Source organism: Camelus dromedarius, chromosome 7, assembly GCF_036321535.1.
Source record: "Camelus dromedarius isolate mCamDro1 chromosome 7, mCamDro1.pat, whole genome shotgun sequence".
Classification (NCBI taxonomy): Eukaryota; Metazoa; Chordata; class Mammalia; order Artiodactyla; family Camelidae; genus Camelus; species Camelus dromedarius.
The window spans coordinates 66,804,541-66,821,157 of record NC_087442.1 but is presented as its reverse complement, the minus strand read 5'-3'; the positions used below and the strand labels follow the sequence as shown (position 1 = coordinate 66,821,157).

Sequence of the window (16,617 nt, the reverse complement as noted above, 5' to 3'; positions counted from 1 at the left end):
GTCCATGATACTCAGGGGCAATTTCCTTCCTAACTAGAAATTTCTACATTAATAAACAATTTTGACTTTTTTTCTTAAAGTAAACTTTAAAAAAATAGGTTGGTAAACGGAAAGAGAAGAATGGAGCTGGTGGGAGAGCAGAACAGATAGAAACTTACAGAATGAGAGCCCCATTCTCCATTGTCTGTGAGTTTTACCCACTTGTCAGCGGTGGTGTCCATCTCCTGGCACTGATCATTCTGAATCTGTAGATTAAACACAAGGGCCCCAGTAAAGCTCCTTGAATGATGGCTTTAATTAAATTTGTTACTCAGCACCGGACAGGGCTGCAAGAGCTTCTTTCAATGCACACTGAACAGTGGCCATGAGTAATTCTCAACAAGTAAACAAACCAAGACCTCTGGACCTAAGTGACAACTGCTCATGAGTGAGTAGTTCTCAGTACACCATCCTTATTATTGTAACAAAGAGAATAGCCCATTAAGAAGTAGGGGAGGCAGGCAAGCAGGAGCCTGGGAGGCAGAGGAGGAGAGGGCAGTTAATACTGAAAAGTCACATAAAGGAGAAAAAGTCATTAAAAAATTTAAAAGCTTGCATTCACCATGCGGGCCCAATAGTATAAAAAATAAAGTTTATTTTTATGAGATTCAGGGCAGTAAAATTTTAAATTAATAAATAAATGAAATCTGCTTTGTTTTCAGTTCCCCAGGACTTAATCCAAATATGCAGTAAGTGGCTACAGCCAAAGTCAAAGTCCCCAGTTTGTATTTGGGGGCAAATGTTAATGATATGCCATGCCAATTCAAATGATGATGGCCAACACCTTTAGCACCAAACACTTTGTGCTTTCCAGACAATTCTTGAAGATGCCTAGGAGTTGGGACATACTTTTCCAGGCCTACAAAGAATACATAGACATCAAAAAGTGGGCCATTTTCATAGTCTCACACAACAGTCAGCAACGGAGTAGGGTTAAAATAATATCTCATCACCTATACTTCTGCCAAAATGAATACTTCTCTCTTCTCTAAATCATTTTTCCACTTCATTCATTCTCCTGATCAGTTTTACAAACAATATTAAAATCTTTTCCAGAAGAATCATTTCCTAAAGAGTTTCTAACTAGAAAATAGATCCTTTTAATAGCCAAATACCAGTGATTATCAGCTACTGAACATATTTGGTTTAATTGAATCTAAGTGTCATATTTATAAACATAATGACAATTCTAGTGCAAGCGTTAAGCCATTTTTAAACAGATATGGACCCTGAATCTATCATTTGTGGTTCATGTTCGGTTAAGCTGAAAGCTTTTTTTTTTTCAGCTGAAATCAGACATCATGTGTTATTGTGACATTCTACTAGCCTTCTGGAGACCTGAGCTCTGTTGTTCACTCCAAAAGTAACTTGTAAAGGTATAACCTTGATCCAATTACTTAGTCTCTCCAGGTTTCAGTTTCATCATTTGAAAAAAATAAAGTGTGGAAGGGAGAGCTGAATGAAATTTCCAGACTCCTAAAATTAAATACTTTAGTGCTTTCAATTATGCAATGTTCACAAGTACAACTGCATCTCTCAGTCTTCAGATATTTCCTTTCCATTAACCATTAGCATGATGACTATAAGGTGTTGACCCCCTGAGTCAATAAATTGCAATCTATAAAGCTGAAATGCCAGTAAAAGAAGGAATATGAACTCGACATCCCTTCTCAGTCTAAAACCAGAAGAACAAAGGCATCATTGAAAGGAAGTAATGAAACTTCATGCCTTAAGAGTATCTTTACTGACAACTCTCAAAGGACTTAATGGACAACATAAAACTAAATGCTTATTCCAACAATTACACAATTACCTTGCTTCTTAACTTTATTTTAGTTTAGTACTATTGCAAGAATGTCCCACGGAATAGGGGTTCACTCTGAGAAGTGTCTTGCAAACAAAGTGTAACTTAAATAGCAAATCTGTCTGAATATTGCTTACCATCTTAAACTCATCAAAGGAAGTTAGAGCTAAGAGGCTCTGCCAACAATTCACTTTACAAAAAGGAATGCTGAGGGCTGGAAAGTTAACGTACTTGTCCAGTAACACTCAACTTGCAACTGCACAGTTGGGACCTGAGCCAGAATCTCTTGACTTCAAATCTAAGGCTCATACCTTCATGGAAGGTATCTCTTCCTAGCAAAGCTTTGATTTAGAAATTTCCATTATCAAGAGCAATATAAATTTGTTCTAGAATTACTACCCCATTTATTCCCAAAGTCTGGACCACAGGAACGTTTTACAAGATATTTTCCCAGTTACTTGCACAACACACACACTTTTTTTTTTGGTTTATGAAGTCAATCTGAAGACTTTTTCTCAAGCATTTGAGTCACTGCCTCAACAAATATTTGTGAGATTAGATATGGTTTATATAGAATAGTTAAATAATTTTCATGGTAACAGCCCATTCTGTTAGACTATTATTTTTATCCTATATTATGCAATGCTATTTAATCTCTTGCCAGAGACATGAATTATCTCATTCATTGATTCCTTATACCCAAAAGTAAAATAAGCCAAATGTTATTCTACAAGGTGAGAGCTCAAAGGTAAGGAAACAATATTAACCAGAAAATATTATAAAAATAAACATTTCATATCAAAAGCTCCAGTTAACACACAAAAAACCAAGAAGGAATACAATGGAATGGGGACAATCGATGAAGAGAAATTTTACATGGAAGTCCTTTAAAAAGTAAATCCTAGAATGTAAAAGGCCTTACAAAGAACTCAAAGAAGATGTTGTTGTCGACATACTGGTACTCAAAGAAGACATAACCCGACTTCTTAAGGTGCACAGCGTAGATCAAGGATACCGTGCAGTCATCACGATTTGACTCTATGTAATTTCCACGGGGAATCCAAGAAGAGCTGTGGAAACAAAACCATTTCACGTTAGCGTCGGGAAATGGAAAACATTTCTGGTCACAAGTTTTGTAACTCAGATTCAATAGTGGTTCCATCAGCGAAGCACAGCAGAGAAGTTCGAAGCTCTTGGGGACCTCAAAGACCAACGCCCTTATTGGGAAAAGGTTCATTTCTTGACACATGACTTCCTAATTTGTGACAAGGTTATTCAATCAATTTGCTGTGGAACTGCTATTTTTCACCAAAACTTTGATCAATAAATAGGTGATCCCTAATTCCAGTAGTCTTAGATGGAACTATTCTCTCACACAACATCTAATGTTTTATTAACAAATATACACCTGGCAGAGGAATGCAGGGGATCCTTGATAATGAAAGAAGCAACTGTCCTAGAAAAGTGAACCTAAATAACATATAGAGATAGTCTCACAGTGCATCATAGGGGTGAAAGCCTGATTAAAGTGAACCTAAATAACATATAGAGATAGTCTCACAGTGCATCATAGGGGTGAAAGCCTGATTAGAATTTTTATCTGAAAAATAAAATGAAAAATTAAGAAAATACATTAGTGAACAAAATCTGGGTTGTAAATCTAACCATAAGCTAATTCTTAGATTAACCAATAATAAGTCATGTGTTAACTTTTTGGCCAAAAAAAATTTCTAACCAAACTGTATGAGAGCACAACTCAATATCCTTCTCTACAAATTTAACTTTCTATGTGGATGGTAAGAGTGAGATTTTGGCAAATTCTTTTCTTTTCACTAACAGAAAAGAAATTTCAAGTGATAGGCTGAAACTTCTACATCCTAACACAACTCACTAATTGGCATTGGATGTGCCCTTTCTCTTTACTAATCTAGTAAACTAAACAAAAGACATGACTGTTTTCAGGCACTGACAATAGGCAGTGCAGGATTGAGACTCTCGACAGCAGGAAAACACAGAGGGTGAAGCCCACGCTGACCCTGACCTCACTCATCAGGATACTCTCTGGACTATGGCACTGGGAGACAGCACCCAGGCAGAGCCCAGTGGTCTCACTGGGCTGAGGAGCGGGTATGAGAGCCTCCGGGGCAACTGCAGCAACTGAAATGCACAGGCCTAAGAATCAGAGAAAAAAGGGGCTCCAGAATCCCATACAGAGTTTCTCTGGAAGTCCTGGGCTTGGGGCTGGAGTGTGCAGGCCTACCAGGCAACAGCTACCACAAACCTGAGACATAATCAGAGACATCACTTTTACGGGCGTCACAGGAGCTCCAGGGCACCCAGAGAGGAGAAAATGTAATAACCATATCAGACGTTCATCTGAGACTCCAGAATTGCCACACATTAGGAATAAGGGTCACACCCTAGGGCAGTTGTCAGCATAAAGTCAGTACTTTTTCATAAAGGGCCAGAGAGTCAATAATTTTGGCTTTGTGAACATCTAGTATCTCTTGCAATACTTAACTAGGCCACTGTAGCTCAAAAGCAGCCACAGACAATATATAAGTAAATGAGTGTAGCTGGGTTCCAATGCAATTTTATTTACAAGAACCACAAAACTCCAGCCCTAGAGTATAGACCATGACCTAGAACTACGTGTGAAACCAATGCAGAGCCACCTTAAAAACTTTTTAAAACCAGGCCTGCTGAGAGCAAGGTGCTCTTCCAGTAAATACTCCGCCTCCCAGAACAACATTCAAAACCATTTAAATGAAGGAGAAAATAATCCACATTTCCCTACATCTTCACATTCCTGACACCCAAGATACAATAAAAATTTACTAGACATGCAAAGAAGCGGGAAAGCAGGACCCTTAACTGAGAAAAAGTTGTGACCTCTGCAAGATATTTGAAGATAAAAAAACCCCAACCATAATAGAAAACATTGGTAAAATTGTACTTTTTCAAATTTTAAACTTTTATCAAAGGACACCATTGAGAAAATGAAAAGTCAATAGCTACAGACAGAAAGCAGTACTACAGACACATATATGCGTATGTGCATGCATATGTGTATGCATGTATTATGTTAAATATTAAACATACACATGATAAGAACATACCCAGCATACACAAGGAACTCCTATAGCTCAATAATAAAGTGGCCCAAAAAAGTAACAAATGGTTAAACATTTTGATACTTCACACACACACACACACAAACATATAGACAACGAACATATGAACAGTGCTCAACATTTTTATACAGAAGGGAAATGCAAATTAAAACCACAAGGAGCTATCATTTTTCATCGGCGCACTAGAATGACTAAAATAAAACAAGACGATAATACAGACGTTGGTAAATATGTAGAAGAACCAGAATTCAAATGCACTGCTGGAGTCTAATGACACAATCAGTTTGAAAAGTCTGTCAATTTCTTATAAAGTTTCACATACATCTTCTTTATGACCCAAGCAATTAAAAAGAAGTAAAAAGAATGCAAGATTGGGTGGATGGAAAAAAGGAAGGAAGGAAGAAGTGAAGGAGATAATCATACCAGTATCAGACTGAAATTTACACTGAGAACATTATACTAAACAACAATACATTGAAAAATTTACACTTATCGTTCAATTTCTTTAATGAGTAAATAATTCCAAGTAGAAAAAGAAGTCACGTCACTATCTCCTGCCCATCAAAACAAATATCTGAGGCCTCGTAACATCCTACTAGTACCTTCCTCTAAGGAACTCTTTTATTTAAAAAAAAATTAAATTAAATTATACACATACAGGTTTCCCCCATTATGCAAAAGTACAGTGTTCCCATGAAACCTTTTGTAAGCTGCCATGGCATAAAGCAAAGAAGCAATCACTTTAGGACACATCTTGCTAATGGGTTTACAAAATAAAACAAGATAAAGTCCAGATGCCCACAGACACAGTTTCAAGTTACAGAAGCTTGATGCTGAGACACTGATTGTAGTTCTGGGAAGGAGCTTGGTGGTGCCACTTGCTGCAAAACCAACACTGATCACTATTTATGATTTTTGCCTTTTTTTGTAAAAGCGAAAATCCGCTTCAGATTTCTTTTGGTTAGCAAAAACAGGTACTAATAATATAGGTATTTCATAAAAGCGTAATGATATAAAGCAAACTTTGGAAAAGCAAGGGATACCTGTATACACATACACGTGTATGTACACACATACATATACTACACAGGTTTGATCTGCACAGGTCCACTTGTATTCAGAGTCTTTTTCACTAAATAAACACACATTACAGTACTACCTGATCCATGGTTGGCTGAATCTGCCAGATGTGGAACAGTGGACACAAAGGGCCAACTGTAAAGTTATAAGCAGGTTTTCAACTTCAAGGAAGGTCAGAGCCCTTAACCCTCAACATTGTTCAATGTGTGACATATGTACAAACATACATACATATATACATGTATTTTTTTATATGTTTAGAGGAATAATCCTGTCAATACTATATAACGTCACAACCTATATGATGAAATGACCCTTATTAGAAAAGTAAAAATGTCACTTGGCAGTGAGAGAGAGACAGCCAGGAAGCAAGAGGGATGGAGGGAAGTCAGGAAAGAAGAAAGGGAGGGAGCAAACACGTGTGTTATCACAGCTAAAGAATTTCCCAGCATCTTTAGCTCATTGTAAAAATTGTGAGTTCTTGGAGAAGCCATCTTTGTCAGAAGGTACCCAGAGGCCTAAAGTTTAATTCTCCTAAACATGGCCATATGAGAGGAAATGTTACAGAGTCAATAAAAGAAAACAGGAAGGGTAACAGTCCGAAAATAAACATTCTGTAGTTTTTCAAAACAATTTAACATTCCTCCAGTATTATCAGAGGCAAAGCTAATAACCCCCTATTAAAAAGGTAGAAATTAAGCAAAGGTGCGCCCCACTTTAGGTGTTTAACCCACTCTCTTCAACAGAAGAAAATCAAGTATCTAAATAAAGGTTTTACGTCTTTCCTTTCAGAGGAAAATTTTAAAATTGTAATTTTTCATTATAATTAGAGAATGGTTTGTATTAAGACCACTGGCTTGAATATAGTTATAAATATGTTATTAGCAAATTGATTTCTTTTTCTAATAGCTTTATTGCATTTTTGCATACAGTATCTATTATATCCTAAGAGCAATTATTTTAACCTTATGAAGATTCAGCTATATTATTCATAAGGACTATCCAAAAACTGTAACTCTTTGAAGTTAGTTTATCTATAATCCCAATCACTACCAAGACTATCCTCAACTTCTTTCTGGAAAAGAGCAATGACACCCTCCTCAAGTATTCAGTCAAGACCCAAAGGCTCCTTTGGATCCTTACTTGTTACAGCCATCTGGCCTGCTGTCAGAAGGGCCAACCACAGTGTCCATGAATGTCGCAATGTTGGAAAATCCAGCTGGCAGTTCATCCCACTCATCAAATTTAATGCCACTGCCCAAGGAGTAGGTGCCTTCACCACACTTACTGCACACCTGGTTCTTCATTTCGAGATACTCCCCAGAAGCACAGGAGAAGGCTGGAAGGCAGAAGAACACAGAACACATCAGTCATTGCACCCCCATCAACTTCCTGCTGTTCACACTGCCATCAGCATTATTTTCATAAAGCTCTGATCCTGTCACACCCTAATTAAAGCTTCCCAAAGGCTCCCTTATCACCACACACACTTGACAGTCTGGCCCCAACCTATTTTACTAGGCTCCTCCCTTGACCCATTCTCTTCCAACCACAACAAAATTCTGACTATTCCCAAAATGTTTCATCCCCTTTCTCCCCACCCTGATCTTTCTTTGGAGAAACACCAAAGTTGGTTTGACTGACCAAGCTACCTGCTCACCTGGAAAACTCCTGTTCCTAACTCAAAAACAACCCTCTTCATAACAAACCTCCCTGCCATATACGTATATATACATATACACATAAACAGTTGATGTGAGACCTTGAGCTTCCAGAAAACAGGGATTATTATTTTGGGATTCCTAGCTGTATCTGACAAATACTAAGTGCAAATGAAGGGTTGATCCAGTGACTGACATAAACATAAAGGGGATAACGGGAGGCCAGTGTTTCAAGTGCAATACTAAACAAATATCTCCACGAGTCCATGCTTTCATCGTTCACAACTCCCACCTGGTCATTTCCACAACCGCCATCGTATTCCCGGTGTCAAGTCCTGTGCTAATTCTGAGAACTGGAATGGGAGACAACAGCCCCAGGCAATGTGCAGAACCGCTGACACTGTTTTAGAAAAGAAAGCAATTCTGCTGCTAAGTTATTATTCATTCAGCAAATGCCTGACTGGGTCCCTCAAGTGTGTGGCTCTGTGCTCAGGGCAGTATTAGTGACTCAAACATAGCAAAGAGCTTTCTAATCCTTTAATCAGGATACTAAAGAAACAAGAACAAAATAAAACCCCCAAATTATCCGATGAAGGAAAACAAATCTCCCAGCAGAAAGTGAATCAGTAAAGCCTCACGTTTAGGTAGACTGCCCTTTTAGAATGCATCTGGAAACCTAGCAAGAAATAAAAACAAGCTAATTTTGAAAAACCAATTTAAGAATGAGAGCTAAAATCCACATTCATCTACTTATTCACTGAATAAACATGTTTTTCTTCAGAAAAGCTTAAGATGCTGTACAATGAACTTCTAACCCTCAAATCAAAATCTCAAAATTAGCAGAACATCAGAAAATAAGAAAAGGTTAGTTAGGCAAAAAATATTGCATGCTGGCTATACAGTTAAAACTATCTTGGGACTAAGTTGGACAGTTTCCTAATGCAGTGACCTCAACTGAGTTACTTCATTTCTCTGGACCTCAGTTTCTGTCCCTGAAAAATAAGATAATGACCATAGAACTGGCCTTACAGGGCTACACTGAGAAAACAAAATAAAGTGGTTAGCACAGTGCCAACATTTAATAAATGCTCACTACACGCTATTATTATCACTACCAACACTACCAAGAGAGAAACTCAGTTACAGAAAAAATTAATTTTACTTCCTACAGTTTATATGTCTTCCAGTAAACTGATAAACAATGTCATAAACCAGGATCTCACATTACACTAAATCAATGGTCAGCAAACTAGATCTCACAGGCCAAATCTGGCCAGCTGCCTGTTTTATTAAATAAAGTTTTATTGAAACACAGTCACAACCATTTATTTATATATTGTCTATGGCTGCTTTCACACCACAATGGCAGAGTTGAGTAGTTGTGAGACTGTACCACCTGCCAAGCTGAAAACATTTACTTTCTTAAATAAACAAGATCCTACAGTACAGCACAGAGAACTACATTCAATATCTTATAATAACCTGTAACAGAAAAGAGTACATGTTATGTATGATTGAATCACTATGCTGTATGCCAGAAACTAACACAACACTGCAAATCAACTATACTTCAATAAAATAAATAAAAAGAAAATTTTAAATAAAATATTTACTTTCTGATAAAATGAAGTTATCATGGAAGACAATTCAGTTTAATGTCCCAAACTGAAATTTTAACTAAATAATAAGTGATTTTTTGTAAGTTGTTAAAATGGACCCTAGAATCTAAACGGGAGATGACTGTGTTTGTGTTTGATAAGAGAGTGTTACTGCACTTTAAAGTCATTAAGAATATCCCCAACTCTTTCAGAGGTATTTCCTTGTCTAAGGTCAGAAGGGAAACCAAGAGATAACGTTAAAAGTGACTGTACTGAGTACTTATAACACAGTCAACTCCTCTTACTTACATTAGTTATACAAAGTTATCATGAACACTAAATTGGTGAATAATGAACCACTACTCCCAGGGAAAATACAGGGTTAGGCTCCTGAAAGTCTCTGGTCACAGCATCTTTATCAACAGATCAGAACATAAAACAAGGTTATGTGTGCTTCAGTTGAAAAACATTTAATAAATATTATTGATTCATTAACATTAAACTTCTCACCAACAGCACTACTACTTATACTTGAAATAAGCTTATTTCAGATATGAATCTTCTCCAAAAGGCACAGGACAGCCCTCTTGCACTCTTGCTGCGTCACTAGCCAGCACTTCAGCACTATTTTAAGCAGTAAAATCACCAATGAAGAGCACAAAAATGCAAAAATCATGGCATTAAAAAGACTGTGCAAAGTACACTGCTGACAGTATGAGAAATGAAATAAGAAGGCAGAGCGTCACCTCATTCAACCTCAGTTGGGACCGTGTGGTCAGGTGACTCAAATTTTTACTGCTCTGTACATGTCTGCAAATGACAATAAGCATTACATGTACTGATCCAGACTTACAAGTAAATTTTTAAGGTAGGTACATTTTCAAATATGGAATCCATGAATGACGAGAAATGATGTATTTTAACAGAAGGAGCAAGATATTATGCCCATCGGCTGGAAGAGGAAACTGAGGCACTGTATATTTAAATAACCTGCTTAGAAAGTTACCATTTAACAAGTGGCAAAGCTGATATTCAAATTTGGCTGTGTATGATTCCAAAGCTCATGTCCCAAGGAAATTCAAGTCAAGCAATAATTATCATAATCAATGTAAAAAATGGCAAGTAATTTCAAATTAATTCACTATTATATTTCATCTCATTCTTCATTTGCTGTTTTGAACTGTTAAACAATATTCATGTGCATTATAAAGCAATAACAATTTCCTATGCTCAGATTTCTTGTGAAATTTTTAACATATTATAGTTAAAACACACATATTTACAAAATATGTTAGCAAGCTACAAAATCCCATGAAGGTCAATGTCCTTGCCTATAAAAGGAAAACAGTAATAATATCTATCTCCAAGAGTTGTAGGAATAAATGAGATATTCCATATAAAACATTTAGCTGTGTGCCTGGCACAAAGCATGTAATAACTGTTGGCAACAATTATTAATAATATAATTCAAGGGTCTGGGAAAATAAGAATTCTGCCACTAGAATGATGATTTTATACCTCTTGAGAATAATTACATGGTCAAAGTCAATCAATGGGTACGAGGCCTTTAATAATACAGGGGAGCTAAAGAGTCTAAAGCTTTTTGTATTTTAATCATTTGCTCCTCCTCAATTTTTTTTTCCCATCCTGGAAGCCAGCTCTAGAGCCACTTGTCAAACGAAGGGAAGAACTCCTGTTAAATACAATTTACTCCAGGAGAATTTTTTTAAAATAAATACTGAGGAAACATATTTTAATTGCTTTCAAAGGGTCTGTATTATAATATTCAACTGTGTCATGAGGTGCCCTTCAGCTCACGAGAAGCAAATGTTTTCTATTACTCACCTCTCTCTCTTCCCCTGATGTTATGGGTCTACTTTTTAAAGCCAAAATAGTCCAACCTCCCATCCTTTTTTTTTTTTTTTTTAAACTCCAGGAGATTGTCAATGCAGCCCTGTGACCTCTTCTCGCAGGCACCAATCATGAACCGCCTTCCCTCTTCTGCTATCTTCTACCCTAGTTGCATCTACTTTTGACTTTAACACTGCTTTCTTGCCATTTGGTCTTTAGTTGGATCATAAAGGGTTTTTATAACCTTAAGGACTACACTCTTTTCATTCAAATTTATTTAGACTACAACATTGGACCATTTCAACAAAAGCAGGATGATAGTTATTGCAAATAGCTGTTGTAACTGTTGTGAATGTGACTTTGACTAGATTTGATTTGAACAGTTAGCCATGTCTCAGATAAATACTAATTTTCTTCAACAACCTTGAAATTCTAGTGTAACTGTACAAAAGATAAGCCAACTCCAGAGTTCTGATATGAGAGCAGAAAGACTTTATATGAGTAAGGTCCACACACTACTTAACAGTAGACGCAGTCTAGGATTTCATATTCTACCTAAGCATCCAGTAAAAGAGTGATGGTTAAAAAAAAAAAGAGAGAGAGAAATCCAAATTCTTAGAGAATCAACTGTGATCAAGAGATCATGTGCTAAATTCAGTGTTCTTTTTCTCAGCTTTTTGCTTCTTTTCTGACATCTACTTCTGCTACTATGAAGATTGAAATATGCAGGTGTGAAAAACCAGGTATGGAAAAAAGCATTTACATCTATCTGTCAGCAACCAGCAAATGGCTTACCCCCTCCTCCCTGACAGGACAGCTTATGGTCCTATGAGAGACTGGAAACCACTCTGAAGGTAAAAAAATGACAAGAAAATTCAAAGCATTACCATCCTCATGCGACCACCCAGTACAATATACCAAATGATGGTTTCTGAATTGAATCATTTATATACTGATTATCATCTATGATTTCTGCCTAACAGTAAAGAACATCTATTTTTAATATTTTCACCACAAGGGCCTCTTAGTTTTGCTTTTTCTTCCTCCAGAGATCATGCTTTGGAAGATGATGGCTATCAATCACATTTATTCATAATTCATCCATTTTTGCTATTTATATTCAAAGTTATTTATTAGTGAAACTTGTTTTCTAAAGAGTAAACAGCAATCAGAAGCAGTAATAGAAGAATTTCCAATTTACTTGTTCCATGAGATGCTGGTGATACAGTGAGCCTATGCACTCTCATTACAGGTAAGTATGTAGGATTCACACTGTATTAATTCACTCAACAGATATTTCTTGAGTACCTAGTAGTTAGTAGGCACTGAGGGTACTTTGGTGAGTAAAATGAAAACAGTCCCTAGACTCATGGAGCATGTAGTCTAGTCTAGTCCAGACTTAGCTTCCTCAAAATAGACTGAATTTACATTTCACTAAGCTAAATTAACTGTAAACTCTAGCTGATCTGTTAACCTAAGTTAATAGCTAAACAAAAAAATAATTATACATTTATGGGGAAATGACTAATTAAATCAATTCCAGAATTAAAATGAGCCAATATGTCTATTTTTCTTCAACTGTTTCACTTCATTTACATAAGGTAAGTAAAACAAGGTGAGAGCTGTAGGCACTGTCATTACTGTCTACACACGAAGGTCACTCTTACAACTGTTATTATTCACGGCCATTAAGGGGCGTACCAACAGGGAAAATAATGTATAGTTTGTGGGCCTCAAAAATGGTAACTTTTAGGCAAACAATAATCATTATCAGATAATTAAAACTTCAACTGCCTGCCAGGCTTATAATTCTAATTCTTCTCACAGAAAACAAAAATAAAGTAAGAAATAGCAGCTGAGAGAAACTGAACATCAGACCAAATCCAGCAAATACTGGCTCTTTCTCCCTCAGTGCCAGTGACAAGGAGAATGCTTGGACACTCTTGGACACTCTCTCTTTTAAGTTCTTATTTGTGAAATTCTTGGAGAAGAAAACATGATTTCGCTCATTTTACAAAACTCAAAGTGAGACAGGAAGACTCCAAAATGGTACATTTAAAAAAGGCCATTTCTTGCTAATGTTGTTATTCACATTAAGGCATTTTCCCCCCTTGGCTGAAGGGAATCCTTGTTCTCTTTAATTGAGATTTTATTTATCATAAGTGTGCTTCTCTTGTCGAAATCCACAAGGCAGCAGTGCAGGCTGGTTGTGAGCACCTCATCTGTCTGTCATGTTCAAGTAAGGCTGGAGGAGAGTCATGGAAGGTCACACTGCGCAAATGCTAACAGTGGAGACACTGCAGTGCTCCTGCGAGGAGGAAATATTCATGAGCACTGAAGATATATTAGTACTCCACTACAACTCACAGATGATGTGATCTGAGGCATGATGTGTTCATAATAGGAATAAATTATGACATGGAATCACAACTAACACTATCACAAGGACCAAAAGGGACTCTTGAGATCATCCAGTACAAACCCTCCCAACATGGATGCCAAGTTTCCTCATCTGTGACTGCCCTGGAGCAACTCAGTCCAACTTTCCTGAAGTCACTACGGGCAGACTCATTATTTAAGGGCCTCTCACGACTCCTATGACTCTCTGTCTAATAAATACACTCCCTGTAGTACCATGAAGCCAAAAGATTTTTATTATGGCTAAACTGAGAAAAAGCCACTGCTCTTATCTGAAGTAAAGAAGAATAGCATTAAAACAAACAAAAAAACAAACAAAACACAACCTCTGCCCAAGAAGTCAAAAGACATGAATTCTAGTTCTAGCACAGCTGTTCAGCCATGTGGAGTAACAAATGAGCTGCTGTGTTAAGCTCCGAAGTGGCATGATAAAACTATCAGAACTGAATTCTCTTTTTTTTCCTTAACTGAAGTATAGTTGATTTACAATATCGTGTTAGTGTCTGATGTATAGCATGGTGATTCAGTTATACATATATATACTCTTTTTCATTATAGGTTATTACAAGATATTAAATATAGTTCTTGTGCTATAGGACCTTGTTGTTTGTCTATTTTATACATAATAGCTTGTATCTGAAAATCCCAAACTTCTAATTTATCCCTCCACCCCCACCCTTTCCCCCTGGTAACCGTAAGTTTGTTTTCTATGTCTGTGAGTCTGATTCTGTTTCATAAATAAGTTCATTTGTATCCTATTTTGGATTTCACATACAAGTGATATCATATTGTATTTATGTTTTTCCCTCTGATTTACTTCACTTAGTATGTTCAGAATCGAACTCTTAAAGCCTGATCCTACCAAGAGCCATCTTTTACATTCCATTAAGACTTGGGGATGAAGATAGAGATCACAGAGATGTGTTTTTAAGTTCACATTTGTGAAATTCTTTGACAGAGAAGGGAGAAAAATAATTTTCACCCTTCTCTTTTACAAAAATGAAAGGGAAACGGCAGACATACAAAAGAGTACATTAATAACAAACCAGTTCCGGCTAATGTCCTCTAATTCACTGTTCTCTGAAAACAGTATTCCGTGGAAGGATTGCCTCTACATCTCTGAAAACTAATTTGCACCTCTAACATTCTCTCCAATGAATGGGTCTTCACAGAACCCTACCAGGCAGGAGGGCGCGACGGTCACTGCACTTCTTAGAGAAAGAAGACTTACCAGACAGAACACCAGCCCCCTGACAAAAAAAAAAAAAAAAAAAAAATCACCAACTGGCAGGAAAACTGACCTGTGTGACAACACAGATACAATCCCTACTAAATCAGCAGAGCCTAGATTAAAATTTCCCATGTTCTCATAAGTGAAAGCTAACTAAGGTAGTTTTCATCTTTAAAAAAAAAATGTATTTTATGTGGCTTCCTGACTTCAGTGTTTGATGGGGAAGGAGATAAATTCCAGTTCATCAAGCACAGGATGGCACAAGGTTTATGGGAAAAAATAGAGCAGCGAAGGCCAGGGAAGGAAAATGTTGAGAGTATCTGATGAGGTCACCAAAGGGGGCAGAGCAATGCAGCTGTGAAATCAGTATTCTCAACTTCCAATTAGGCCCTAACACTTTGATTATCACCCTCAACTTTTCCTCTTCCTTAGAAACTGTTGGTAACCCTGTACTTCCTAACAGTCTCTCTGCCCTTGATTCTGCAGTTTTGAGGGCTGAGTTCTCTCATCTCCTTCTAAAACACTTTTTTCAAAGAAGCTCCCTCAACCAAAGCTCCCATCAAACGCTGCAACTGATGTAAAGCCTGTTTTTGATCTGCTATCTATCTTAACAATCTCATCCGTTCCTGCCTCTCACCTACCACTTGTGTGCTTCTAAGCAGATTTAACCTCAACGCTTTTCCACCTGGAATCTGATGCATCAACATTCCAAACTAAGCCTATTGAGGACAAAGCATTTCTGTCCTTTCATATGTAGAAATTTCACAAATTTTTACCAATCTGACTAGATCTCTGTGTTTCACCTACCGAAGTGAAACACTGAAGGCAGTCTCTCATCTGATGACACCAAAGCTAACCAATCAGCAAATATCCCAGTGTTTGGAGCTGTCTTAGGACCCAGCAGAGGATGACAGCACTTCTTCTCTTGGGAAAAATGACACAGGACTCTATTCTAAATTAAGAATTTCTATAGTTGAAAAAGTACCAGTATTTTTCTCATACACATTGAATAATGGATATATACTGTATGTATCTAGCACCAACAATTTTCTAGGCACAGGAAAGGAAAAAAAAAAAAAACAAACACTAAGCAACTTATTGTATTGGAGGATATGACTATAAATGTGCCCTAAATTCTGAATGTTAGTCTCTCATTTTTCTGAAAAAGACACAATGAAGAATAAAATCTACAAGCAGATCATTAATCAATGAAAATGACCCACCAAGCAATATTATCTGAGCCTTTAGATGCCATTTAAAAAAAACCCATTTACCTACAGGGGATTTTAATTTGCAGCTCATTTCCGTCCAGAGGTAAATGTTAGGGGAGCACGATGCCTCAAGAAGGGGTCTCACGCTTGTTTGGCAAACACTGCAGTGCTGTCCAAAGGGGACACCACAGGGGCTGAGGACATGCACCCAGGGGCCAGACTGCCTGGTTTCACACCCAGTTCTGCCTGTGACCTACCTGTGTGAGGAAATCTGAATACCTACTTCACCAGCTTGTTGGGGTGACTGGATTTGAGTGAATACCTGTATAGCATTTACAACTGTGCCTGAAATGCAGTGAGTAAAGACTGGCTATTATAACTTTTCACTATTATTATCACAAAGTTACATTATTGTACAATTATGATTCCAGGCTCTATAGATGATAGTTACCACTTCATTTAAGCACCTGTGAATGACTGTCCCCAAGTCTATGTCCTTAGTATAGCACAGAGGTGCCTACGAGATTTACCAGAATCTGTCTCTGCTCACATCCTCCCAGAGCACCAGCCACACCAGGTCTTCCCGAGGC

The 16,617-nt window shown here is 37.3% G+C and overlaps 1 protein-coding gene across 2 annotated transcripts in view; it reads right to left on the bottom strand.

Moving 5' to 3' along the window:
• Window positions 1–16,617, bottom strand: part of ELAPOR2 (endosome-lysosome associated apoptosis and autophagy regulator family member 2) — a 230,751-nt gene that overhangs the window by 51,101 nt on the left and 163,033 nt on the right. For both annotated transcript variants that reach the window (XM_031454811.2, XM_010977996.3), the window contains 3 exons: window positions 7,201–7,396; window positions 2,766–2,913; window positions 159–245 (listed from right to left, as the gene is read on the bottom strand). In XM_031454811.2, the coding sequence (XP_031310671.1) occupies window positions 159–245; window positions 2,766–2,913; window positions 7,201–7,396 (431 nt within the window). The remainder of the gene's footprint in view (window positions 1–158; window positions 246–2,765; window positions 2,914–7,200; window positions 7,397–16,617) is intronic.